The 26,780-nt window shown below is 53.5% G+C and overlaps 2 protein-coding genes across 2 annotated transcripts in view; one reads left to right on the top strand and one right to left on the bottom strand.

The window, feature by feature from the left end:
• The window catches only part of TSPEAR (thrombospondin type laminin G domain and EAR repeats), a 62,256-nt gene extending 53,101 nt beyond the window's left edge, over positions 1-9,155 (top strand). Inside the window, exons 10-12 of the mRNA XM_032631162.1 lie at positions 2,966-3,153; positions 5,547-5,648; positions 8,532-9,155. Of these exons, the coding sequence (XP_032487053.1) occupies positions 2,966-3,153; positions 5,547-5,648; positions 8,532-8,685 (444 nt within the window). The 3' untranslated portion in view covers positions 8,686-9,155. The remainder of the gene's footprint in view (positions 1-2,965; positions 3,154-5,546; positions 5,649-8,531) is intronic.
• Positions 9,156-16,648: 7,493 nt separating this feature from the next.
• LRRC3 (leucine rich repeat containing 3) lies at positions 16,649-22,262 on the bottom strand. The gene is made up of 2 exons (XM_032629294.1): positions 22,108-22,262; positions 16,649-21,301 (listed from the first exon to the last, which is right to left on the bottom strand). The coding sequence occupies exon 2, from the start codon at positions 21,148-21,150 to the stop codon at positions 20,377-20,379; it is 774 nt and encodes a 257-aa protein (XP_032485185.1). The 5' UTR covers positions 21,151-21,301; positions 22,108-22,262; the 3' UTR covers positions 16,649-20,376.
• Positions 22,263-26,780: the final 4,518 nt, after the last annotated feature.

Genomic DNA, 26,780 nt, shown 5'->3' with positions numbered 1-26,780 from the left:
TACAATTCAAATTAAAATTTTTTATTTTATATTGGAGTATAGCTGATTAATAATGTTGTGTTAGTTTCAGGTGTACAATCTATTTTGAATTAATGTTATACCTTACATATAATGTAATAACCTTACAACAACATGATTTCATTTACCCCCACCCGTCTGTCCGGCTACTGTGAGCATGTATAGACTCACACGTCTACTTAGGTTATAAGCGCCACAATTTATCATTTTTGCTGTCGGTTGTCTTTATACCCACATGCTCACCATTCCCAACGCCCTCTGCATCCCTTCCACAGACACGACTCTCCTTGTGGTGTAATCACCCTTCAGCTTCACAGCTTCCTTCGGTACTTCTCGTAGAGCAGGTCTGCTGGCAACTCATTCTACCACTTTTATCTGAAAATGACTTTATTCTACCTTGAAGGATATTTTCACTGGTTGTAGAATTCTGGGTTCACGTCTTTTCTTTCGTTTACTTTAAAGATGGTTTTCTGTTGACGTCAAGCTTCCACTGTTTCTGATGAGACGTCGGGTACCATTGGTACCACTGTTTCCCTATATCGAATGTGTCGTCTTCCTCTGGTGGCTTTTGCAATCTTCTCCTTCTATTCTCGGATATTTAAATATGATGTGTCAAGGTGTGGGGTTTCTTTTGTCTTTATTCTGGTTGGGGTCTCTGATCTTCTTGGATCTGTGGTTTGGTGTTTTTAAGCAAATTCGGAAAAATATTAGCCATCATTTATTTAAATGTTTTTTCTGCCTCATTCTCTTTTCTTTTCCTTCTGTGACGCAATTACACTCACGGTAGACTGCATTATATTATTCCTCAGTCATGGAGGCTCTGTTCACCTTTATTGTAAACTTTTTTTTAAAAACATATTTATTTATTTATGGCTGCGTTGGGTCTTCGTTGCTGCACGCAGGCTTTCTCTAGTTGCGGTGAGCGGGGGCTACTCTTCCTTGTGGTGCACGGGCTTCTCATTGCAGTGGCTTCTCATGTAGTGGCTCACGGGCTCTAGAGCACAGGCTCAGTAGTTGTGGCACACGGGCTCAGTAGTTGTGGCTCGCGGGCTCTAGAGCACAGGCTCAGTAGTTGTGGCACACAGGCTTAGCTTCTCCGTGGCATGTGGGATCTTTCCGAACCAGGGCTCTCACCCGTGTCCCCTGCATCGGTAGGCGGATTCTTAACCACTGTGCCACCAGGGAAATCCCTATTGTAAACGTTTTCCCCCCTTTCTGTGCTTCAATTCAGGCAATGTCTATCGGTCTCTCTGCTAGTTCACTGATTCTTTCTTCTGGATGGTCCTGGTAGCTCTTGATCCCATGCAATAAATTTGTGAATACAGATATTTTCCTCTTCAGGTAGGATTTCTATTTGGCTCCTTTTAGAGTTTTCCTAGCTTTCCAAATCCGCCCATCTCATTGGTCATCACACACATATTTCCCTATAGATTGTGATCATAGCTACTGTAAAGTTTGCACTGTGTCCACCTGTTTCTACCTGCTCTTTCTTCTCTTGATTATGGGTCACGTTCGCCTGCCTGTTTCCCCAGGTGCTTACCTCTCTGGTCAGTTCCTTCAGCCTCTCAGTTGTTGTTTGCCTCTGGGTCCCTGGGATCTTGTCCCCTGTGTGTGCACCTCAGGAGATGGACAGGACTTGAAAGAAGTTACTAAGGAGACATTGGGGCTCCCCCTTCTGGGGTTCCCTCCTTCGTAGGGTAGTCCCCTTCCATTTCTAGAGACTCTGCAAGCCCCAAACTCTCACCTTGGACTCCCATGTCCAACCAGCCTGCTGCCTCCATTCGAGTGCCGTGCCCATGCGCCCCAGGATGGGGAGTGCCCTCAGAGAAAACGTCAGATAAACATGCATCCGGGGGTCGCATCCCCTCCACTTTCCACCTGCCCTCGGCCCTTGTCCAGCACCTTCAAACAACTGTGTACTTTTTTAAGCATCGCATCCAGAGTTCACGATTATTATAGCAGGAGGCTCAGTCTAGTGTAAATCTCTCCACCAGGATCAGAAACCAGAAGCCAAGAGGCAAAACATTTAAATACAATTTCATGCCAAGTGTCCCATCGGTGCTTCTGCAGCCCTCGCCAGCCCATGGGGAACAGAGTCAACCCCCTTCTGCTGACGTAGGAGCTCAGACCCCAGCGGCCTCCTCGGGCTGTGGTTTGGGGTCCCCAGGAGCTTTGGCATGCAGTTCCACCAGCCACAGGCCGCTCACTGCTGCGGGGAGCTGCCACATCTTCCCTGGCTCCACTTAAGCCCCTGCCGCTTGCTGCCTTCAGGGGTGGTCACTCCTTTTGTTTCTTCCCCACCCTCTCTCTTCAGGGCTCAGACCAGGGCCTGGATCTGGACCCCTCTGGTCCTCCCCTTCCCCATGCACCCTCATCCCAGCACCCCCGAGATGCTGGCCGTAACTTCCTCCTCCTGGGTCCCACCTGCAAATCAGCTCATGCAGCTCGAGGTCTGGGGACAAGGCTTGGCAGCCGGCTATTCACGTAAAGGTCCAGCCCTGTTGCCCCACGCACACCTCACCCTCCAGGGTGATAAGTGATTTCAGAGGGACAGCACAGGAACCCAGAGATGGGGTGGTCCCTAGAGCCAAAGGAGAGCCTCGGGCCAGGGACAGCGTGTAGTGAGAAACTCCAGAGGTCCCTAGAGTTTGCTTTGGAGTTCAGAGCCTGACTCGGGGGGAGCAGGGAGGGCTCCCTGGCAGAGATGTTGTAGCAGCTGGACCTCCTGGATGGGCACACTGGGGCGTGGGGGAGTGGGCGGCACAGGTGGTAAGAAGCACTTTGTGCAGATGGTCCCCTGACTCACGTGCAGTGAGGCTGGGAAAAAGCCGTGCTGGCGGGGGGGCCCCCACCTGGCGCCTGGAGCGCGCAGGGGCTGGAGCGGGTGGGTGGCCATTCCGAGGGTCTCCATTCACGCGTGCTCTTGGCCCCCTTCTCACCATCCCAGACGTTTGGCGCCGCAGACTGGGAGGTTTTCCACATCGGGGAGAGGGTGTTTCTTGCCGTCGCGAACAGTCACCGCTACGACGTGAAAATGCAAGTGCAAAACGACTCTTACGTCATCGACTCCGTCATCTACGAGCTGAACGTCACCGCGCAGACGTTCGTCAGGTTCCAGGAGATCCGCACCTGCAGGTACCGGGGCGCGGGGTGGGGGTGGGGCAGGGATCCAGGGGGACCCGCTTCCCGCCCGGCAGCCCACAGACGGCAGCGCGCCTGTGCCTCCCGGAAGCCGCGGGTGCCCCACCCGCTTCCCGGAGGTGTGACGTGGTCTCACTCCCCACTCCCTGCAGACCTTTCTCCAGGGCCAGCTGAATGATAGTGGCTCCTGTTGTAACCTTGACTCTGCTTTCAAACGATGTGGCTTGTGTGTGTGTTTTTCAATTAAATTCACAGGTGTGTGCAACCATCACCACAGTGACTTTAGAATATTTTCATCACCTCAAAAAAAACCCCCACCCTTTAGCTGTCTTTGCCCCTCCCCCCACCTCCCCAGCCTCTGGCACCCACCAGTCTGCTTTCCGTCCCTCTGGGTTTCCCCATTCTGGACGCTGCCTGGGAATGGAACACATAGGCTGTGGTCTGTCGTGTCTGGCTTCTTTCACTCGGCATGTGTTCAAGGCTCACCTACGTTGTACGTCAGTGCTTCACTCCTTTTAATGACTGAGTAACATTCCACCGTATTTATTTACCGCACCTTGTTCATCCCTCATCAGTCGATGGATATTTGTCCATTTCCAAATGGTGTGGTTCTGAAGGGTAAAGATATGCTTCCCGTTACTGTCAGCGGCTTACCGTCCTGCTGCTCTGGAGGGAGAGCGGGAAGTCACGCCAGACGTTTGCTTCCTCCTGGATTAAAGCCGACGCGGCTCCCGATGTGAGCTGTGGGGCAGACAGTGTAAGTCAGCACTTTGCTGTTTGTGTCTTTTCCACGGCCTCGGTTTTAGAGCCCAGCTGCGACCGGCAGGATACCGCGCGGGGGCCACACGGCTGCCCTGCTGCCCGCGGCACGAGGCGCTGCCCCTCAACGAGCACGGCCACGGCCGCGACTTTTTTTAATGACCGAATCGTGACTGGCCATGCCTGGAAGTGGCCTGAGACAGGATTCCAAACAAGAGAAGAAGGAAGCAGTGAGGAGTCCCAGGGCCCCCACTGGCCTCAGCCCCCCTGCATGTCCCCAGGGACCCCCATGGGCCCTCTCACATCCAGGGTCCTGTAGGAGCTCTAGGCTAGCGCCCTCAGTGCCCCACTGAGAAGGAGCCCAGGGGTGAGTATCGACCAAGAGAGAAGGGCCCTCTACTGCCTGAATAAGCCACAACCCTGAGGCCACTGGAAGCAGATGCACCGGCCTGACCTTTGGCATCCAAGTGACTCCCACTTGCTGCAAGGCTGTGGCCTCGGTTTCCTTATCTGTAAAGTGGACACAGGACAGTAATGCAGTAATCAGAGTGGTGACTGGGGACCGTGGCTGATGCCCAGGTTGGCCTCCTTGGATAGACAGGGCTCTGGGATGTCCTTCCTGGAAGCCCTCTGTCAGACCCCTGGGAACTGAGCCATCTCTGAGCACAGACTCACCCTTAGCAAGCTCAGAAGGCACTTCCTGAAGACAGGATGCAGCGGTCAGTTTGCAGTAAGAACCACAGCTTGCAAATGTAGGGGAAAGTCTCTGTGTCAGCAGACCCTGCTGGCACCTGAACGGCTATCAGGGAAGGAGTGGGTGAGTGGGTGAGCTCACGGCCAGTGTCCTCAAGTTCCCGCCTCCAGGGGGTGCTGCAGGCCTTCATGGAGCGACCACGGGCTTGAGACTGTTCCTCTATTTCAACCTCTTCTAAGTGAGTGACCTTTGCACCCATGTTCATAGCATCAGCGTTGACACTTGTAACCCAAGTGTCCGTCGACAGAGGAATGGATAGAATGTGGTCCGTTCTTACAATGGAATATTGTTCAGCCTCAGAAAGGAAGGACGTTCTGACAACTGTGAAAACACGGAAGAACCCTGAGGACATGGGGCTCAGTGACGTAAGCCAGTCAAAAAAGGACAAATGCTGTAGACTCCACTGATATGCGGTCCCTGGAGGAGCCAGATTCATAGGGACACACGGCAGGATGGTGGGGGCCGGGGGCTGGCGGGGGGGATGGGAGGGAGTGTTTCATGGGGGCGGAGTTTCAGTTTGGGAAGATGGAGAGTTCTGTGGACGGACGGTGGTGATGGCTCCCCAACAGTGTGAATGGACTGAATGCCACTGAGCTGTGCACTTAAGAATGGGTAAAACAGACGGTTTTGTGTATTTTAGTACAATTAAAATTTTTTTATTTAAAAAAGTGAACAATTAATTTGTATTTCCCGGGAATAGACCAACTGGCTGTGTGACTGAGAAAATCGCTCCCCTTTTCTGTGGACTTTGGAAGTGGGACCTACCGCCCTGAATTCTGAGATTAGGGGGAGAACTGGCTGAACTCCAGCCCCCCGAGTTCCATGGCAACATGTCCGATTGCCGTGTCCTAAGGTCTGCTCATTGCTTTTGCAGTGCTCTGGACTGGGAGTTCTTCTCAGTGGGAGAAGATTATTTCCTGGTGGTTGCAAACTCCTTCGACGGAAATACCTTCTCAGTAAACAGTATTATTTACAGGTAAAGGCCGTGCCCCTCCTCACCACCTCGGTTCACGTGGCGTGTGCTTGCCTTCCCCACTGGTGACCACAGGCTCAGAGCGAGTCACAGGTTATCGGACCCTGTGGGTCACCTGGCACCCAGCGCACCGGAGTGCAGGCTGAGTCTGGGTGATGCCCCTGGGTTAGCCAGGTGACCACTAGTCTCGCTGAGGCTCACGACTTTGGATTTGGCCAGAGATGCAGTGTGTGGATACACTAATTTGAGAGTTATTCGTATATTATCCTTTAAACGTTTCCATCCAGGCCTACGGTAGACCCCTCTGTTTTTCACGTGTCCTTCAATAAAATTTTACACTTCGTCATAGAGGCACTGTCGTGTTCGCAATACCTTCACTTCTGGGAGTTTTCCTAGTTGTAAGCACATGTCCATTTCCATCTGCGTATCCTGACGATTAATCGTCGTGTCTGGCCATCCAGCCACGTTATCTCTTCCAGTTCTAATGGTTTCCTGAAAAAATGTCTGTGGGAGCTCTAGAAGTATAACACCTACAAATAAAAGCAACTTTGCCTCTGTCTTCCTAATGTTTTTACTGCTTATCCAGTTTTCTCAATTAGCTAGAAATTCCAGGATGATTTAGAGTTGTAGGAGCAGTGACCGGCCATTCCGTCTGACTGATGTGATGGGAACGGTCTGGGCGTTACACAGTTTGACAGGATGTGAGCAGTCTCACCCCGCGGGCATTCTTTAGTGCCTGGCGTGCATCTTCCCGGTCAATCTGTTGACATAATGATTTATGAGAGGTGACCTTGCACTCTGGTACAAGCGTCACTTAACGAAGATGCGCAATTATTTAACATGTCACTGGCTACCAATCATTATGATTGATTTCAGGTTTTTGTATCTGTAATAGGAAATGAAATTGCTCTGTGATTTCTTCTGGACACTTGGTATGGAACCTAACTTAAGAGGCACACCACCTACACCTGTGGGCTGGGATAGTTTGAACAGTAGGACTAATCTGTTTTCTTTACGATGTGGTTAAATTCAGTTACAAAGCCGTCTGGGCCTGGTTCCTTTTCAATAGTGTTTGTGGAGCAGCTTGTCCAGTCTCCCCCGTGGCTATTGGTTTAATCAGGTTCTACATCTCTTCCTGAGACAAGTTTGCTTATCTATACTTTATTAGAAAAATCATCAATTTTCTTTAGACTTTCTAATTAATTGCTGTTTTCAACAAGAAAAAGTAATTTTAAAATTTTAAGTAATTTAAAACTTTTTAAAATCTTAAGTAATTTAAAATTTTTAAAATTTTAAGTAACTAAAAAATATTAATTTTAAGTAATTTTTAAGTTTTAATTAATTTTTAACTTTTAAGTAATTTAAAATTTTAAAAATTTAAGTAATTTAAAAATTCATGTGGAAGAAAAAATTTTCAAAGATGGTCAAGAAAATGTTGAAAAGGAGAATAGTGAAGGAGGTCCTGACAGCATGCAAATAAAGCAGTATGATTTTTGCTAAACATAAACAAATATGTAGAAGGAGTAGACTACAGTCCAGAAAAGAGCCGATCTTTCACAATCATCTAGTGTGATAATGCTATATTTCAGCTCAGTGAGAAAAAGACGAATTAATAAAATAATTTCCTGTCCATCTGGAAGAAAACACACCTATACCTCTGCTTCATATTATACACAAAGTAAATTTTATAAGGAGCAAACACCTAAATGTCAAAAATTCAACAACAGAAATATTAGAAGAAAAGCTAAGATGACTTTGTAAAACCTCAAAGTTCTGCAGAGAAGATGTGAGACCTTCCATAGGCTGGAAAGAGGCTGCCAGGCCGACCACCTACATTTAAAGTTTTTCTATGGAAAGGGCGTCCCATTCAAAATCAAAGGACAAACTGTCCACAACACATATGGCAGAACAGGAACCCCACAAATTAATAAAAGATTTGTTTTGAATTTGGAAAAATGGGCAAAAGATATAAATAGGGTCTTCAGAACTAAAAATGGACAATGTGAATAAACATGTTAGAAATTGTTGTTTCAGAGCGCGAGGATGACACACATCCCCCATCTGTTCGGACGCTGTTTAAAGACCCACAGTGCTGAGTGTGTGTGTGTGTTCGGTGGGGAGGGCTGGCCCTTCCCCACCAGGACAGGAATCACCCCAACCTTTCCAGAAAGTCATCTGGAAAAACATTTAAATTAAAACTACGACTGCTTTTGATCCCGGCGGCCCACTCTGGGGCCTCCACCCAATGGAAACAGAGCTACCTGTCGATAAATCCCTTTTGAAGGGCAAAACCTAGAAACCGCTGACTGGGGCAGGACGAAGGGCTAGGTGTGGCATCCTCATGTGGGAGCGGGGGTCACAGAGCCGTGTACCGGCAGTGGGGTTCCTGCATCCAAAGAGGGGTGCCATACCTGAGCTGTGCCAGGTGTGTGTCTGAGGGCCGTGCCTCACTGCCAACCCCAGCAGTGAGGAGGGGGCTTCAGCTCGGACCCCACTATTAACCCACCAGGAGGCCCTCCCCATCCCCCGCCCGACGGAGAAATCCGAAGGCAATCTAGGCTGGGAGCAGGACCCTGGGTGGATCAGAGCAGCCGCGGGGTCTCGGACAGGGCAGGTCCCCCCTTCCGGGCCTCAGTTTCTTCTTTGCAGGCTGAGAAGGCCCCTCCTGGCCCAGCTCCCCGTGATTGTAACCTGGGGGGATTGTGAGGCTGGGATGCTTGGCCCCTCCATGCTGTGCCTGGTGGGAGAAGCAGGTGAAGAAGGCCTGGCGAGGATCACGGCAGGGGGGATACAGTGGGAGCCCCAACGCCCAGGCACCTTCTCCTTTCGCTGAGAGCAGCCTGGCGCCGGCGTCCCTGTCCCGAGGCTGACAGTCTCTCCCCACAGGTGGCAGGGGTATGAAGGCTTCGTGGCTGTGCACAGCCTCCCGACCTTCGGCTGCAGGGACTGGGAGACCTTCCGCACTGCTGCCGGCTCCTACCTGGTCTACTCCAGCGCCAAGGAGCCGCTGTCCCGGGTGCTGAAGCTGAGGACAGGGTGATGGGCCCAGGGACCCAGGAATGGGACCCACCTCGCCGTACCCCAGAACCTCACCTGAGAAGGAACCTCCGGGGACGGGGACGAGCCTGGGAGAAGCTGTGGCTTCCAGAGCCACCACCTCGCCGCCCCTGGCTCTTGTCTAGCCAAGGATGTTTTCACTTCCACCCTGGTAACCATGGTGGCCGGACTCATGTGGCTCTGTGGGTGTCCAGGTGGAAGGCCAGAGCTGCTCCTGCAAGTCTGGTGTCCTGCAGGGATTTCGCTTTAAAGGAAAAGCTCATACAAAGTTTTACCTCAAAAACAGCGGAGCCTGGTCACCTTCCCGTGGTGCCCACCACGTGGCGAGCTGCTCGGCTCTGCTTGGGGAGCCCAGACATGGGAACCGGCTTGATGCTGTCTGACGTATTTGTACCAGCTATTTACTGTATTCTGTCTAGACTGAACTATACTTATGGTGCTCTCTACAAAAAGCACTGCTGCGTCTGTGTGTTTCTGGCGGGGACTTGACCCTCATCGAGAGCAATCACCGGGCCGTAGCACGCACTCTGCCACCACAGCCCGATGTGCCCTTGGGTCCCTGGTCACCAACACGCCTCTCCTCTGCAGGAGCTTTTCCCTCCAGCCTCAGTTTACCCATGAATGCGGTGGGGTAGGGTCAGGTCAGGAATCCCAAGGATGCATGGCACGGGTCTTGTCTCCTCCCGGAGCCACACCCGTGGGAGACCCCGGGCCGATGGGACCCTCTTGCCTCTGCACCCAGGCTGGTATCCCCGGTCATCGTGGCTGGCCTTGTGGATGCACCGGTCGGACTTGCAGGGCCAGCGCTCGCCCAGCTCCTCTCATGTCCAATGCCCTGAGCCTACACCACGCCTGGGCCTTCTGCCTCCCTGGGATGGCTACCAGGTGTGACGTGACACCACCGCAGGAGCCTAGGGGAGGTGCCATCACCACCGGGAAGCCTCCTCGGTGGAAGGGGAATTCTCCACGCCAGGAGCTTTGCTGGGAAGACCCTGTGGGGTCCACATCCAGCCAGGAGACCACGGGGCAGTAGCCAAGCCAGGCCTATTCCACTACCCAGGCCCTGCCTGCTCTAGGATGGGATATAGGAGCCAGGACCTCAGCGGCAGGAAGGCCCCATGCTTGGTCTAATGTTCTGCTCCTTCCATCTCGAAATTCTGGCTGACTTTTGCCCAGGATCACACAGCCAGGGGCACAGCAGCGGCTGCAGCCACAGTCCTGGCTCTCCGTGTCGGCTCCACGTGAGAACTGGGGAGGCCCAACTGCTCAGGAAGGAAAGCTATGTGAGCCTGCTCCCTGGCCATCCTGACCAGACTTGGGATCTCAAGAACTGTGACCAGGGCCCTCTTGAATTCCCAAAGTGGAGATTTTTCTAGAGCCTCCTTCAGGCCAGTAGCTTTGCCTCCTTCAGGCAAAGAATGGGGGGTGGGGAGGGGGGCTCTGGGGCCACCAGGCCAGGGCACCTGTGTGAGAGAGGCGGCCCGGGGCTAGGACGCCCCCGGGGCGATTCCCTGCCCTTGTACACCCTGCACACTTTGGGGAAAGAGGATGTGCCCCTCCCTCCAAGTCAGGTTCTGCTGCTGCAGTCCCGCATCCCTCCTGGACCCACATCCTTGCTGTCATCGTCCCTAGGCCTGGCTGAGTCCCTGCCCTGGGCAGCAGGGGGCCCCAGTGGGCCTGGCCCGGAGGGTTATGGATCTGCTGGTGCAGGGAGGGTGGGCCGAGGGTGCTAGAGAAAAATGCAGGATCCCTAGTTAAACTTGAAGTACAGATAAACAATTAATGCTTTTTTAAAAAAAATACATAGCCCCAGTGTTGCATAGAATATATACTAAAGGAGTTCTTGGTGTTTATCTGAGGTTCAGATTCAAGCAGGCTTCCCGTTTCGACTTTGATTTGCTCAACTGCCCACCCTCCCTGAGAGGGATGTTTGGTCGGCTGGGGGCTCTGATTTTAACCGGGATTTGAGGCAGGGCCTGAGCAGCCCGTGAGAGGGACAGAAGGAGGGTCACTGGCCAGGGGGCCTGCAGGGAGGCGCCCTCAGTCAGGGTTGGCTGGGGGCTGGGGTGCCACGTCACCTCGGGGCTCCTTGCACAGGTGGACCCCCGGAAGGGCCCCCAGAGGCAGGGCACCCACACAGGAGAGGGGCAGCCTTCCGGGCCAGGAATACAGCAGGGCCTCCGAGACCCCTGTCTCCACGCCTGGGATGGTTGCCTTTTGTGTGTCTGGACGAGATGAACACTTACATCAGTGGACTCTGGGTAGAGAGATCGCCCTCTGTGATGTGTGGGGCCTCGTGCAATTAGTGGGAGGGGTTCCCCAGCAGACCGCCCTGGGCCCGGCACCATGCGTCGGCCCCCCTGGCTCTCCCCCAGGCCCACCTCCCTGCAGGTTTGGGGCTCGCAGCCTCCACAATCCCCCGAGCCAATTCTGATAATGTCTCCTCTCCACACACTGTTTTCCTGGGGAGTCCTCCAGCCCCAGCCCCCGAGGACACAGTGCTCAAACGGGCAAAGGCGCCCGGGAGTCAGGACGGCTGCGTCTAGTCCCGTGGCCGAGCCTCAGTGCCCCCACGTACCCATGAGGGAGGGGTCAGCTGGGCGCTGTCTGTGCTCCCCAAGCACCCATCCTATGCGGCTTCTCTCTGCCTCGGGTGACCCGGTTGTCCAGCTGGTGCCCAGGGAGGTAGAAGGCAGACGACGGACACCAGTGCCGCCAGTGCAGTAGCGACAGAGGGAGCGACGGCCTCCTGTCCCTGCCCGGGGCTTCGTCCTGACCACGTGGTGCCACCGCACCCCTGCACAATGTCCGATCTCTGCTCCACTGGGTGGAAACAAAAAACCATAAATCCAGATCTGTGTAAGTTATGAATGCAAATCAGAGGGGGAACAATGCAGAAAGCATGGCGCTATTTACATCTTTCCAAGTCAGCTTTCGGGCTTCTGTCCTGTTGATAAACATTCCCAAGGCGCGTGCGGCTCCCAGAAGTTTGCACGCAGTGTGACGTGATCACATTCTTGTCCCTTTGACACCCATGTCATATTTCTTCACAGCCACGTCCTGGGAATTGCTGGGCTGGTCATCCTTTGTTAATCCACAGAGATGCAACGGCCTTTACTGTGATAAACAACACTTCAAGAACATCTTTGCACGAACTGCGTTTCTTCAGGGTCATGGTTTCCTGGAGAAATAGCGTCTGTGGCAGTGTTTGCGTTTCCTTACCTCCGGGGCTCCCCTCCCTGAAACCCGATCCAGGGGAAGGATGACCAGATGTGCGAATCGCACCTCTTCCACCAGCTATGCCCCCTACTTCCCCATCTGCCAGGTGTGTCAGTGCCGTGTTGCTGGCAAAATCATCTCATTTATAAAAAGAAACAAACTCTAAGGAAACCATAAAAATCAGACCACAGGATGGAATTCCCTGGCGGTCCAATGGTTAGAACTCCGTGCTTCCACTGCAGGGGGCAACGGTTCAGTCCCTGGTCAGGGAACTAAGATCCCGCAAGCCGCATGGCGTGGCCCACCCCCCACCCCCCCAAAAAAATCAGACTGTGGGAGATAGATGAAGATTTGGACAAATCTTCAAATTGCTATCCTAACATTGTCAAAATTTCCCAAGTTCCAATGCAGTTTTTATGTGATGCCAATCAAAATCCCAAAGCTGTCCTTTTTAATTAATGAAGCTGCACCGAACATCTCAAAGAATCAATAGGCAAAAATATTTTGAAAAAGTGAGGGAAAGCTTGGAGTCCAGTATGAATTATACTCAAATTAAACAATTCAACCTGGTCTTAGCATAATATGGAAAAGTTAAAGTTATAGATGTTGGAAATAAAAAGAGTCTGGAATAGAATTTCTTTTGCTCTTTGGAGGGAAATTTTCTAAAGGTAAAAACAATGGGAGTAAATGAAGCCAGTGAAAAGGGAAGATAGAGGTAAAGAGATACAGTTTATATCTTTGTCAAACACATAATGTCGTGTCTTTTAAAAATATAAATAAGTAGAAATGCCACCACAAACTGAGGAAACACCAGGACTGGAGTCACTCAGACGGTCAGTACTTTGAACGTGTGAGGAGGCTTTACAAACCAGTACAAACCCGACGCCCCACACGGACAAGAGCAAACATTGCCAGCAGGAGAAACCCAAACGGTGCAAAACAGACCAAATTGGTGAGCTACGCCCACAGGTCATGGAGCGAACGTCACAACCCCAGGTGCTCCGGGGCCGGCGTGGTGACCAGGACCTGCCCGGGTCCTTCTCTTGGGGCTGCTCTACAGTTGAAAACTGAGCAAAGCAGCTCTTCTGTTTGTAAGTTACTGGCTTGGAAAACCTCAGTCTTGGTGTCCCCATTACTGTGACGCCCAGACTGCCAGGCTCTGACTCCAAGGCGACTTCTCAGCCCAGGACAAGGACGGGAGGTTGGCGTCCACTCTGTGCCCTTGATCCAATGACCCCTGCGAGACCGCTAAGCCCAGGGGAGCCTGGAGGGGAACTAGGTCCTGCTGAACATAAGCTGGGCTATCCGCTGGCAACACCACTAACCCCAGTGATAACCACCCCCCAGAGAGACAGCAGGACCCGGTCCTTCTGGCCAAGCAAGGCCCGCCCTGGCTGCTGCCCTGCGGTGGGCACAGGGGAAATGCCAGGTGAGCCAAGACAGTGGGGTGCCGAGGGCTCTGGGGAGCAGGACGGCCCAAGGGGGCCGCTTCCAGCTCACCTGTGCGGGGGGAGGAGCCGCCCTGGTGGGGCCTGGCAGGGGCAGCCGCTCAGAGCTGTGCCGGGGCGCCTGGGTCAGGGCCCGGGTGCCCACTCTGCACACCGCCTCAGACAACAGGCCCCTCAGAGAATTCCAGCGTAGAGGTGACCCCGCCCAGAGAGGCCTCCAGGCCCTCATCGCCGCCCTTCCAAAGGTCTGCATGTGTGTGTGTGCGGCAGGGCAGGTGGCAGGGGGAGGAGGGTGCAGAGCCATGGTGAACGTTCCTGTGGGGTCCCTGCCCCGGGCTGGCTGGGCGCTGGGAGTCGGGTGCGACTTGATGAGATAAGGGACTTTGAACAGGTGACAGCTCAGTGTCCTGATTGCTCTGAGAGCCACACCTGCCACAGCTACAAATCCAGTGACTGTGGTCATATGTTTACATAAATGTGCTCTTTTGGGATTTTCTCCGTATCTTAACTGCCCTGATGTCACTGCCCAGCTGTGGAGGCTTCACGGGCCGCTGCCGGACGTCTCTCTGCCGCCCACCGCTGCCCGGCAGCCTGGGCACGCCCCAGCTGGGAGCGCGGCGTCTCACACGACCTTGGGCAAGTGCTCTCAGCACTCGGTGCCTCAGTTTCCCCGTTCATAAGTAAAGGTCAGCTGTCAACATGGGCTCTGGGGTCAGCGTCCTAGCCTGGTGGCCGCTCTCCATCTACTCCCAGGCTGCTTCTGTCTCTGCTGCTTCTGTAGCCCGTCCTTCAAAGGCCCCCTCCTCCCCAAGAGCAGTTGGGCGCAGAGGGAAGGTCAGCCGGTGGGCTTGTCTCTCCATCTCGCTTTGCACAGAACTCAGGCAGGTGTGTGGCTGCTTCTGACAGCTGAGTCAACCACGCGCCTGCCCTCTTTCTGGCCAGTGTTGTTGCCGTGGTTACAGATGCAGACCCTGGCACACCTGGGTCCCAGTGAGGTCATCCCCACTCCTGGCCGGCATGGCCGCATGCAGGGCGGGACCCGGGAGGCCGGGCTCTGCTCTGCCTCCAGCTCTGGCCATTCTTCAATCTGGGGCTAAGCCCGGGACTTGCCTCTTTGTTTTGACAACACTCCAGGGCCCAGATGAGGATTTCCAGGCCTGGGTGTCAGAAGGCCCGGATTCCAGCCCCACTCTGCCCACAACAAGCCAACTCCTGCATCCGCCATTTCTCCCCCTGGACCTCAGAATCTTGGGTTTCTTGTCTGAAAATAAAAACATTCCCGACCGAGCCAGGCCCCCGTGAGAGCCCGCTGAGGTGCCCTGCCCGGCGCCACATGCTGTCCACGTGCCCTCGTGGCCGCTGCTCTTTCCCAGCAGGCAGCCTGCCCTGGGCTCACCAGGGGCCTGAGCGCTCATTTCCACGTCTGCTTCCTACAAGGCCGTGCAGCTTGGCCGCCGCTGAGACCGACCTCATCCCCATCAGTCGGCACGGCCTCCGTGGGGTCCCCTGTGTGCAGCCCATCCCCCGGCCCACCCTCACCAACTCCGGGCCCGGGCACCCACCCAGAGGCCCTTCCTCCAGGCCGGGTCCAAGCTGCTGCCCCTGAAGAGCTGTCCCTCCTGACACGCGGCCTCCTCAAGATGCTGCGCCCAGCCTGGCACTCGGGGGTCCCCCAACATCTGCCCTCAGGGCCCCCGGTTAGGGGTCGGCAAGGCCTCGCATCTCTCCCTAGCCTGTGGGGGGCGAGGCTGAGCGGGGCTCCCAGACGTCCCCTGGGCAAAGGAGGAATGAGCGCGTGTGTGCGCGTGTGTGCGTGTGTGTGCGTACACACTTTGTGGGCACGTCTGCTGGCAGGGGCAAGTGGCCAGTGTATGGCCCTGTGTGAGCGTGAATGTGTGCGCCTGTGGGCTTGCCTGGTGGGTGTGCGTGCACGTGTGGTGAGCGTGGGTGTGTGTGTCTGGGTGATCACGTGCGTACATGTGTATGAGTGTGTGCGTGCATGTGTGTGCACACTGTAGGTGTGTAGTATGCGTGTGTGGGGGGACCGTGGAAGCTGGCGGGCTCGGAGTTCCGGCCCTGCTGTGGCCCCCGCACTATGGCCCTTCGCCTGGGAGGGTAGCTCCCACCTTGCAGGGAAGGGAGTAAGGCGAACAGGTGAAGTGAGCTCCCGAGGTCACTCTTGGTCATTCAGCCAAGGCATTAAACACATACTGACCCCAGAACTGGGACTCAGTGAGAACAAGCAGGGCAGCCATGGAGCTCAGATGGCCATCTGCTCCTAGCACAGCAGCCGCTCTCAAAGTGGGGAGACTCTTAGTCCCCTGAAGCTGCTGTAACAAAGGACCACACACTTAGTGGCCTAAACAATACCAATTTATTTATTTATTTTCAATTTTTTTTGCGGTACGCGGGCCTCTCACTGTTGTGGCCTCTCCCGTTGCGGAGCACTGGCTCCGGACGCGCAGGCTCGGCGGCCATGGCTCACGGGCCCAGCCGCTCCGCGGCATGTGAGATCCTCCCGGACCGGGGCACGAACCCGCGTCCCCTGCATCGGTAGGCAGATCTCAACCACTGCGCCACCAGGGAAGCCCCCAATTTATTTTCTTAAAATGCTAGAGGTCAGAAGTCCAAAACGGGTCTCACTGGGCTAAAACCAAGGTGTGCAGGGCTGATTCCTTCCAGAGGCTCCAAAGGAGAATCCATTCCCTGCCTCTTCCAGCTTCTAGGGGCTTCCTGCGTTCCTTCCTGCGTTCCTTTGCTGGTGGCCCATTTCCGATCTTCACAGCCTCCCGGGATTAGCACCTGGACATCCTGCCGGGGGGGCACTGCTCTGTCCCCAGAACTGACCTGAAGGGCGAGGTGATGTGAAAGCAGAACTGGCTCACCGGGTGCCAGGCGGTGCCCCTGAGGGACCCCAGAAGCAGTGCTAACAACCTCCAAACGGCCAACAGCCTTCTCGGGGCAGGAGAGGGCGTCTCGATTGTAGCTGCTGTCAATGGCCTTGAAGTAAAGACTCTCCCATGGACAACCTCAAGCTGTCATCACGGTGTCGACTGACTCACAAAATTCCTCAAAACCTGACAGTCGGCCATCACGAGCCTGTTGGAGCCACTCCAGGCAGGCCCAGCACCCCCTGCACCCCAGCCCTGGCCCGGCTCTTCTAGCCGTGGGTTTGCAGTGCTGGCGGCTCCACAACATGGCAGGGTAGGTAGCGAGAGCAGGTCCGGCCCGGGTCGGGTCGCAGAGTCACAGATAACAGAGCCCCTCCGCGGTGGACTTAAGCACAAACGTTTATTGAGGATTCGCAGTCGGTAGGTGGGGAGGACAGTAGAATGGGGTTTGGGGCCAAGCCTCCAGGAAAGGCGACTCCAGAAACCGCCCCAGGCTCCTGCCATGGGGTGGGGAGGAGCTGCCACGAGTCCAGAACATTCCATCTCCTCCACAGTCTGCAGTGCCTCCTCCCCAGGGGACTTAGTCCAGGACCCAAGTCTCGGGCAAACGCATCTTGGACAGCGGGCCGCAAGGGAGGTTGAGAAGCAGCCGGCACAGGGCTGTCCAGCCCCCCGCCTTTATCCCCTCCCCTCCGCCCCACCTCCTCCCTGGAGCAACTTTCCTTTAAGAAAAACGCAACCAGGTTTAACGCCAGTCCCGCGTCCAATTTAAAACTGTCGTCCACCCTCCCTGCAGGGGGACTGAGGGACTGGGTCCCCGAGGTGGGGGGCAGGCCCTGGTTCCAGTACCGGGGTCCTTCCCGGAGAGGAACCATTTCAGGCATCCTCCCAGCCCCAGCCTCGAGGCCCTCCTACAGCCTTGCAGCCGACCTTGAGGAGGGGCCTGGGGTGCTTCTGGAGCAGAGCTGGGAGCCCAGCCCACCGGGGACAGCCTCTGTGTGTCAGGATGGCTCTGCTGGGGGTTCAGCAGTATGCCTGCTCATCTCCCAATGCTGGGCCACCCAAGGGAGCAACTGTGGGTGTCTGGGGGCCCCAAAGTCCAAAGAGGAAGGGAGGTGGGGTGTCAGGAGGCTGTGAATGTGGGATGTCCACTCCTAGGGTCAGGATCGGGGGTGGGGCTCTGGTTTCCAAGGGGACTGTCCATGGTGAGGCCAGGAACCAAGAGAGCAAGCAGTCTCACGCCGGCCCAGAGCGGCTGGGCAGGGGGACCGGGCTCCCGAGTGGCCCATGAGCCCTCACTGCCCCTCCCCTCCCCTCTGGCCCCCATGGGAAGGATGAGAGGCCCAGCTGGGTGGCTGTCAGGACGGTGCACTCACTCCGCCCCTCTGCCCCATAAGGAGCCCCAAAGTCATCCCACCCTGACCCCCAGACCCTGTGAAGTGCTACCCCCACAGGCAGGAGGGGCTTTGCAGAAGCGGGGCTGTGCGCATGAAGCTCTTTGAGGCCTCTCACCTGGACTGCAATGACAGCCAGGGGCCACCCATGTCCCACAAAGGCGCCACCCACTGCCCCCCGACTGAGGCACCCCCTGTGCTGTGTCCCCACCACTGTCAACAAGGGTCCCCTCTATGGGCCCGGCTTGACCCCGGCCTCCACATAACCAGAAGACAACAGATGCCGGCTCATGCCGGCCCATCGGTGCTGAGCTGGAGGTGGAGGGTCAGCCCGAGGGCTCACGGGGCTGGGGATGGGCGTCTGCACTCCCACAGGGCAGCAAGGAACCGGGTGGGCCCAGGCAGGGCGTTGCCTTCAGCAGTCCCTTAGGGGAGGGGAGAGGAAGACAGAGAAAAGGAGGAGGGGGAAAAGGGCAAGGGGAGGGCTGGGCTCCCAGACACCAGGGCTGGGAGCTGCCATGAGCAGGAAGGAGCTTCCGGGTCCTGCTGGTCTTGGGGGGAGGTATGCTCTCCGGGGAGACCCCACGAGGGGCAAGGAGGCCAGAAAGGCCAGGGAGCCCGGCAGCGCCCTGACTCTGGACCCGGGATGAGAGGGGGTGGGCCCTCGGGTGTGCTCTGGGCTCCTGGGCCCACTTCCTCTTCCCAGCAGGGCAGAACAGGAGCCCGGCAGGCCCACACCAGAGGGAAGGCTGGCTGGGCGCTGGGTACCAGCAAAGGCTGGGGGGAAAGAAGCCCCACTCACTCCCCGTGCGCCCCCAGAAGAGCATCTGGCTGGCATCAGGCTCTGGGCTGGTTCTGTGTAAGAGCAAATGAAGAGTTCCCTGGCAGCAAGGAAAGGGTCCCCCAAAGTGCCCAGGCTGGCTGGCACCTATGGGACACGAGCCGCAACAGCAAGACCCTGACATCTGCCCCCACCTCCGTCCAGGCCTCAGTCTGCTCTCTTCCCCTGACCCAGGGACTCAGGGTCACGTCCATCGGGCAAACCCGCCAGGTGACAGCTCCTTGTGCGGCGGGACCCCTCTCCCCACTGTGTGCTCCCCGGGGTGCACGGGGAAGGGGGACCCAATTCACCCACAGAGCCCGTGTCCCGCTGGTCAGCCGGCGGCCACACGTACCTGCTCCCATGCCGTTTGTCCCATGAGTGGACCGGCACCCAGGCTGGCTGCCTGGCTTTTTTAGTTCCCACTGGAAGGGTGAGGACCCCGGCACCATTCGCAGCCTCGTCTGAGCCCTGCCCCCCACTCCTGCACCCTGGTCTGGGCGGTGGGCAGAAAAGGGCCCACCCCACACTCAGAGCACAGAGCCCCCGGTTCACACTGTGCGTGCTGTGCCCCCGGTGACCGCAGGCACGGCGCTGGGGTGTGGGAGGGTAGCGGCATCTGTCGGTTGTTTTTTAACGCACCACAACTGAAAAATCATGACGCATGGCATCAACGCGTCCCACTGCCTGTCCCATGACACTTTCCGAGTACAAACCTCCCTCGACTTTTACCCTTTCTAAGCATCTGTCCTTTACACCTTAGATCCATGAGCAATGTACCCCTAACTTGCTTCCCCCCAAAATACTTGAAGTAGTTTAAAATATAAACACTCATACAAAAAGACCGTGAAAAATAAAACTGGAAAGACAGATCAGGGTTACACAGGTGGAGGGAAAGTCTACCCTGAACATGAATTAGGTAAGAAAACTGAGGAGTAAAGTAGCACTGAGAGTCCTGTCAGCAAAGCTGAAACGGAGAGAGAGTCCCTGTCGCTGGAGGAAACGAAGCAACCAGTTGAACAGCCCTGAAACAGAGGTCGGTCCTCCCATCCATTGCAAAGGAGCTGCTTAGTGAGTAGAAAAGCAAGGCATGGAGCCACCCAAGATGACAGGCTCCCTGGGGCGGGCCACAGCCGCGGGAGCAGGAATCGGGGAACGGCCACACTTTTCTGGCTGCTAACACGCCCCCCTGAGGAGCTACTATGGACCTTCCTCAGGTTTCTCTCCATGGTTTAATTTTTTTGGTTTTGGGTTGTTATTTTTTTTTTTCCCCTTCTCACTGGACTGAAATTTTGGTACAAGTGTTACTCTTAACAAACATTCTGAGAATAAACAAAGTTGACAGAGTTGTTCAAGGGTTACATGTTCCACTTATCTCCCGAGAAAAATCCGGTCTCTACCACTTGGCTGTGGAAAGAGCCCGGTGGTTAGAGGTGTTCAGGAAATACTGGGGAAGCAAAGGCAAACCAGTTCCACGGGGCAGGACGACCTGTGCCTACAACCAACAAAATGCACCCAACATCCTCGGGGAGCCTCACTCATGGGCACGCACCCTTTCTTCTCTGAATGCTGGGGGCTCAGAGGCGGGCGCCCCGTGGGGCAGGCTCCCAGCGCGGAAGGGACGTCTCAGGACGGACGGCCTGGTTTTACATCCCAGCTGGATCTCTTCCTGTCCGCGACCTTCCATTTCTCTGAGCCCGTGTCCCCATCTGTCATTGGGTCTGATGGTAGAATTGCCTGACCTGAAGGTGTCCTGTGGAAAGTGCTCTGTCAGAGTGAAACACTGGACAGAAGTAGCCGTGTCACCCTCCCTGGGGGAACATCGAAGGCGGGACTCAGTCACCATCTACTACAAGAGTGACAGGAGACAGGTGGGCCTCGGCCTGCTCGAGCCATTGGGCACTAGGGCGCAGGGCTGATGGGGTCCTTGGACACAGGAGTGCTGGGCAGGGACTTCAGGTACTCCAGGTGCCTCCTGGCGTCCTCCTGGTTCTGGCGCACGTAGTACACGACGTAGGTGATCACCATGGCGAACCAGCCGAACATGGTGAGCAGCATGGCCACATCGGTGGTCTTGTGGTGGACGCTGCAGAAGCTGGCGCCAGAGTCGAGAGCCTGGATCAGCGGCTTCCCCACGTATTCCTCCTGCACCGAGGTGTGGCAGGCGATCTCGTCCACCGAGTCAGGGTCCAGCTTCAGCTCCCACAGGGCCTCCTGCAGGGCGCACTCGCAGTGCAGGGGGTTGTGGGACAGGCGTATCTTGGCGCTGAGCTTGCCCAGCGCGTCCTTAGGAATCCTGCGGATGTGATTGTGAGACAGGTCCAGCAGCCGCAGGCCCCCGGCCAGGCCCGAGAAGGCGGCGGGGCCGATGGTCTCGATGGCGTTCTGAGACAAGTCCAGCTCTCTCAGCTGGTTCAGGTGCTGGAAGGCTCCGTTGGGGATGCGGGCGATCTTGTTGGCATCAAGCTTCAGGAGCACAGCGTCAGTGGGGATGTCCTTGGGGATCTCCTGCAGGCCCCTCCCGCTGCAATGGACGGCCACGGCCCCGGCATGGTCAGGGCACTGGCAGCTCTGCGGGCAAGAGGCGCCCAACCGCAGGCAGAAGAGAAGCAGGAGGCAGGAGCCTCCCGTGGGGACCGGCAGGGAGGACGGGCCCTGTTTGCCCATGGGGCCCATCCTGACCACCTGCAGACAGGTGGCACGCTGCTCTCAGTGCTGCGGTCTACACCCTTCCCCGCTCCCCGGTGCCGCTGCGGAAGGGACCATCCCACACAGACAGAAACTCTGCTTCCTCGCGTGCCAGGAAGAACGGTGTTCTCTTTCGGTCCTAAAAGAGAGGAGCAGTCAGCATCGCTGGCCGTGGCCTGGCTGGGGACCCGGGGGCACACTTTGACTTTGGGGGAGATGTCACAGCCAAACGGACACACTTGACCGGGGGGGGGGGTGTCTCTGTGACTTACTCCTGGATATTCCCACTGCCACCCGGAAGAGTAAGGCTGTGCTGACTGCTGGCTGGGGGTTGTGCCCAGCAAAGCCGACCGAGAACACTGCCACCCTGCCCTGGACACACCCACTGCATACCTTGGGGGTCAGGGGCTTGGACAGCACGGGGTGATGGGAGTCCACCCCTCCTAGCTACTCAGGGCTGGAAAGCAGGAAGACTGGGCTGCAGGGTTTTCATAAGAAACTGGAATGCAAGGGCGACCGCCGGCCACCGCTGGGAACCGAGCCGGCACCCTCATCCCCGCGGGGCTAGGCTGCTGTCAGAAGCTCAGCGCTTTGCTAATTGTGACAATCCCTTTGACAATTATAACATTAAAGCTCTTCTCTGTCGGCCCTAATGGGAACAGCCACCCGCACCGGCATCGCGGTCGGCGCCTTTTATTTCAATTATGTTTGAAAAAGGGAAAACGAGAAAAGAGAAAAGCCAAGCCCTGGGCGCGCGGCCCGCGCTGGGCGTGGAGTGGCGGGGCCGCGCGGGGCCTGGGCGGGCGGGGCTCGGGCCCCGGGGGGACCCCAGACCTCGGACCTCGGGATCCCCAGGCTCCGGACCCTAAGGACCCCCGGGACTCCCGGCTGGGGGATGGACGGGGGCGGGGGTGTCCACGCTCCGGGATGAGACGGGAGCTTTACCTGCGCGGCCGCGTCCGGAGACTGCTGTGCATGAGGCTCTCTGCCGCTCGGAGTCCGAGCCGGCGCCACGCCTGGAGGGCGGCGGCGACCCGAAGGCCTACGCCCAAGTCCGCGGCCGCTGGGTACACACGCGGCTCGGCCTGCGCTCCCGGGGCGGGGCCTGGGCGGAGTCTGGGGCGGAGCTGTGGGGCGGGGCGGAGTCCGGTGCGGGACGGGGCCTGAACGACAGCAGGACCTGAGAATTAGGGGCGGGGCATGGGCGGAGCTTGTGTGGCAGGACGCGTCCAGGACATCGCGGGGCCTAAAGATGGGCGATGGGGCCAGGGCGAGGTCTGGCCGGAGTCTTGAGTGGGGCGGGGCCTGGACGATGGGGGGAGGGGGTCCTGAGGACGAAGGGTGTGGCCTTGGGCGGGGCCGTAGAGGCTACACGGGGCGGGGCCTGGGAGCCTAGCTTGTGGGAAGGCGTGGGTCGGGCCTGGGATCAGGATTTTAGACAGGAGTGTGTCTCATGGGCTGTGGGCGGGGTCGTGGGGGGGGACCCCCCAGAGCCCCGCCCCTTCCCGTGTCCAGCCCCGCCCCTGGCTCTGGCTCCAGGATGTGGGAGACGGGGGCGGGGGCGGGGGCGGGGGCGGGGAAGTTGGAGACCCTCGGGTCAGCGCGAAGCCCCAGAGCGTCTGTCTCAGGTATGGTGCCAGTGGCTGCCAAAGCGTTAATGGAGTTAGGTCTCCGCCCACCTGGGTCTCTTCCTGCCCACCCCCCATATTCCCCCCGCCACTCCTCCACCTCGCGTCTTAGGGTCCATGGACTGGCGTCCAAGGCGCGTAGGCAATGTGGGGATTGAGCCATCCTTAGGGTTTTTATAACAGCTTTACTGTGGTGTAATTGATATACAGTAAACCACATATTCAAATTTGATACATTTTGCCATTTGTATACAGCCGTGAAACCATCACCACCTCAAAGTATTGATAGTAAATACCCCAGAGTTTCCCGTTTGCAATCCATCCCCTCTGATCCCCATCACCAGGCAAGCACTCACCTGCTCTATCACTAGATCAGTTTGCATTTCCTGTAATTTATATGAATGGAATCGTGGGTGTGTACGTTTTGTCTCGTTCCTCTCACTCAGCATAATTCATTTTGGTTCACCAGGTGCTGATGCGTTTATCAATGGTTATTCCTTTTGGGGCTGAGTAATGAGACATTGCAGGAATGTTCCACCATTTGTATATCCACTCACCCGCTCATGGAGATTTGGTTGTTTCCAGTTGTTGGCTATTACAAATAGAGCTGATATGAAAATTGTGTACAATCTTTGTTTGGAGAAATACTCATTTCTCTTAGGTAAATATCTAGGAGTGGAATGACTGGATCATACAGTAGCTTATTTTTAACTTCTAAGAAACTGCCCAAGTGATTGTTCGATTTTACATTCCTGTGCTGTGTATGCTGCACATCTTCACCAGCACTTGGTATGGTCACTCTTTTTAATTTTACATATTCTAATAGGTGTGTAAGGGTATATCTCATTGTGGTTTTAATTTGTACTTCACTCATGACTTAAGTGTCTTTTCATCTGTTTATTTGCTGTCTGTCTATCTTTAAGGAAGTGTTCTGTTCAAATCTTTTACCCACTTTTAATTGAGTTGTTTTCTTATTTTGAGTTTTGAGAATTCCTTGGCATTTGTATCAGATATGTGATATGTATATATTTTCTCTGATTCTGTGGATTGTCTTTTCATTCTCTTTAAAGTTTTTCAAAGAGAAATTTTAAATTTTGATGAAGTCCAATTTATCAGTGTTTTATATTTTATGGATCATTCTTCTGGTGTCATATGTAAGAAATCTTACATATTGCACTTATATTTTGCATTTGGGTCTATTATCCATTTTGAGTTAGTTTTGGTGTACAGTGTGAGGTACGATTCTTCCAACTTTGTTTTTCTATAAAGTTCTTCTGGTCATCCAAGATTCTTTGTATTTCCTCATGAATTTTAGAATCAGCTTGACAACTTCTACCCAAAAAGCCTAGTGGGGACTTCCCCAGCAGTCCAATGTTTCAGACTATGCCTTCCAATGCAGGGTGCGTGGGTTCAATACCTGGTCGGGGAGCTAAGATCCCACATGGCTCGGGGTGCAGCCAAAAATTAAAAACAAAAACAAAAAAGCCTAGTGGGCTTTTGTGTGGGATTGCATTGAATCTACAGATCAGTTTAAGAGAATTAACATCTTGACAATATTGAGTATTCCAATCCATGAACATGGTATATCTTCTCATTTATTTAGAGCTTCTTTTATTTCCTTCATTTGTGTTTTGTAGTTTTTGGTTTACAGATCTCACACATCTTTTGTCAGATTTATCTCTGATTTTTTAATGCTATTGTAAATGGTGTTTTAAGTTCAATTTATCTTTGTTAAATGCTAATATATAGAAATAAAATAGATTTTTATATACTGATCTGAACTTTGCTAAACTCACTTATTAGTTCTAGTAACTTTTTAATAGAAGCCTTAGGATTTTCTACATATACAATCACGTTATCTGCAAATAAAAAGAGTATTACTGCTTTCTTCCAGTCTGAATGTCTTTTACTTCATTTTCATACCTAACTGTGCTGGCTAGAGCCCTAGTTCAATACCGAATAGGAGGAGTGAGAGCAGATAACCTTGTTCCTCTTGACCTTAAGGGGAAACATTCAGTCTTTCACATTAAGAATAATGTCGACTGTAGGGTTTTGTAGCTGTCCTTATCAGTATAAGAAAGCTTCCTTCGATGACTAGTTTGCTGAGAGTTTTTAACAGGAATGGATGTTGGATTTTGTCAAACTTTTTTTCTACATCTATGAAGAATATTTTTATTAGTCTATTAATATGACGGATTATACTGATTGACTTTCAAGTGTTAAATCAACCTTGTGTCCTTGAAATAAATCTCACTGGCTCATGATGTATTATTATTTTTACATCCTGTGGAATTATTTAATAGATACAGAGTTGCTGAGGTTATTTTTTTCTTTGACTGAATGTTATAGCTTGCATCTCTCAAGGAGTTGCCCATTTCATCAAATCTGTGGAATTTATCAGCATAAAATTGTTCATCCTTTCAATATAGAGTATGAAGTGATGTCACCTCTTTCATTCCTGATGTTGGTGCTTTGTGTCTTCTCTCTTTCCTTTTACTGACCAGTCAGTATGGAAGTGTGTCAATTTTATCGATAATCTCAAAGAACCAGTTCTTAGTTTCATAGATTTCTCTTTTTCCTTTTCTTTTTCCCATTGACTTCTACTCTAATCTTTTACTTACATTAATTTTCTTTCCTTTTTCTAGTATCTTAAGGAGGAAGATGAGCTCACTGATTTGAGACCTTTCTTATTCTCTAGTATAGGCATATCTTGGAGATATTGCAGGTTCAGGTCCAGACTACTGCAATAAAGTGAATATCAAGGTAAAACGACTCGCTTAAATTTTTGGTTTCCCGGTACATATAAAACTTATGTTTACACTATACTGTAGTCTATGAAGTGTGCAATAGTATTATGTCTAAAAAAATTTATATAACTTAATTTTAAAATGTTTTATTGCTAAAAAAAAGTTAACCATCATCTAGTAGTAGCACCAAAGATTACTGATCGCTGATCACCATAACAGATGTAATAGCAATGAAAAAGTTTGAAATATCAAAAGAATTACCAAAATGGTACAGAGAGATACGAAGTGAACAAATGCTGTTGGAAAAAATGGTGCCAATAGACTTGCTCGACTCAGGGTTGCCACAAACCTTCAATTTGTAAAAGACACAGTATCTGCAAAGTGCAATAAGGCAAAGCGCGATAAGACAAGATATGCCTGCGTAGGCATATAAATTTCCAAGTCTTGCTCTAGCTGTGTCCCCAAAACTCTATGCTGTATTTTCATATTCATTAATTTTGAAATATTTGCAAATACACCTTTTGATTTCTTTTTGACCCATGGGTTTGGAAGTACGTTATTTCATTTCCAGATATTTGAGGATGTTGCAGAGATTATTCTGCATTTGATTATTAATTTAGATCCATTGTTGTTAGAGAACATACACTGTATGTATCAGATCCTTTTAAACTTATTTAGACTCATTTTAAGGACCAGAATGTGGCCCATGTTAAAAATTGTTATGTGGGTACTTAAATATGTGTTCTATTGCTCAGAGGAATCTTCTATAAATATTGGTGAAGTCAAGTCTGCTGACGGTATGATTACTGATTTTCCATCTACTTGCTTCTTAATTATCGACAGAGGTGTGTTGAGGTTCCTGAGATCTGTCTGTTACTCCTTGCAGTTCTATCGTTTTTTGTTTCACGCATTTTGAAGGCTTATATTCAAATTAGTATGTCCTCTTGATTAATCAACCACTTTATCATTATGAAAAGAGCCTCCTTATCCCCAGATTCTTTGCCTTGAATTCTACTTTTCTGACACTAACAGCCACTCCAGCTCTCTGTTCTGATGGGTTAGCATATGGGATAAGATATGGGGTATCTTCCTCCATCCTTTTGCTTTTAACCTCCTATGTCTTTCTAAAAAATATTTTTATTGGAGTATAGTTGATTTACAATGTTGTGTTAGTTTCAGGTGTACAGCAAAGTGAATCAGTTATACATATACACATATCAAATCTTTTCCCATATAGGGCATT

Source organism: Phocoena sinus, chromosome 4 (assembly GCF_008692025.1).
Source record: "Phocoena sinus isolate mPhoSin1 chromosome 4, mPhoSin1.pri, whole genome shotgun sequence".
In the NCBI taxonomy this organism is placed as follows: domain Eukaryota; kingdom Metazoa; phylum Chordata; class Mammalia; order Artiodactyla; family Phocoenidae; genus Phocoena; species Phocoena sinus.
Note: the sequence above shows the minus strand (reverse complement) of the source record. Positions and strands in the feature narration are given on the sequence as shown.

Excerpts from the sequence above, each read along its gene's own strand:
- LRRC3 (XM_032629294.1), bottom strand. The coding sequence starts at position 21,150 with ATGGGCCCCATGGGCAAACAGGGCCCGTCCTCCCTGCCGGTCCCCACG.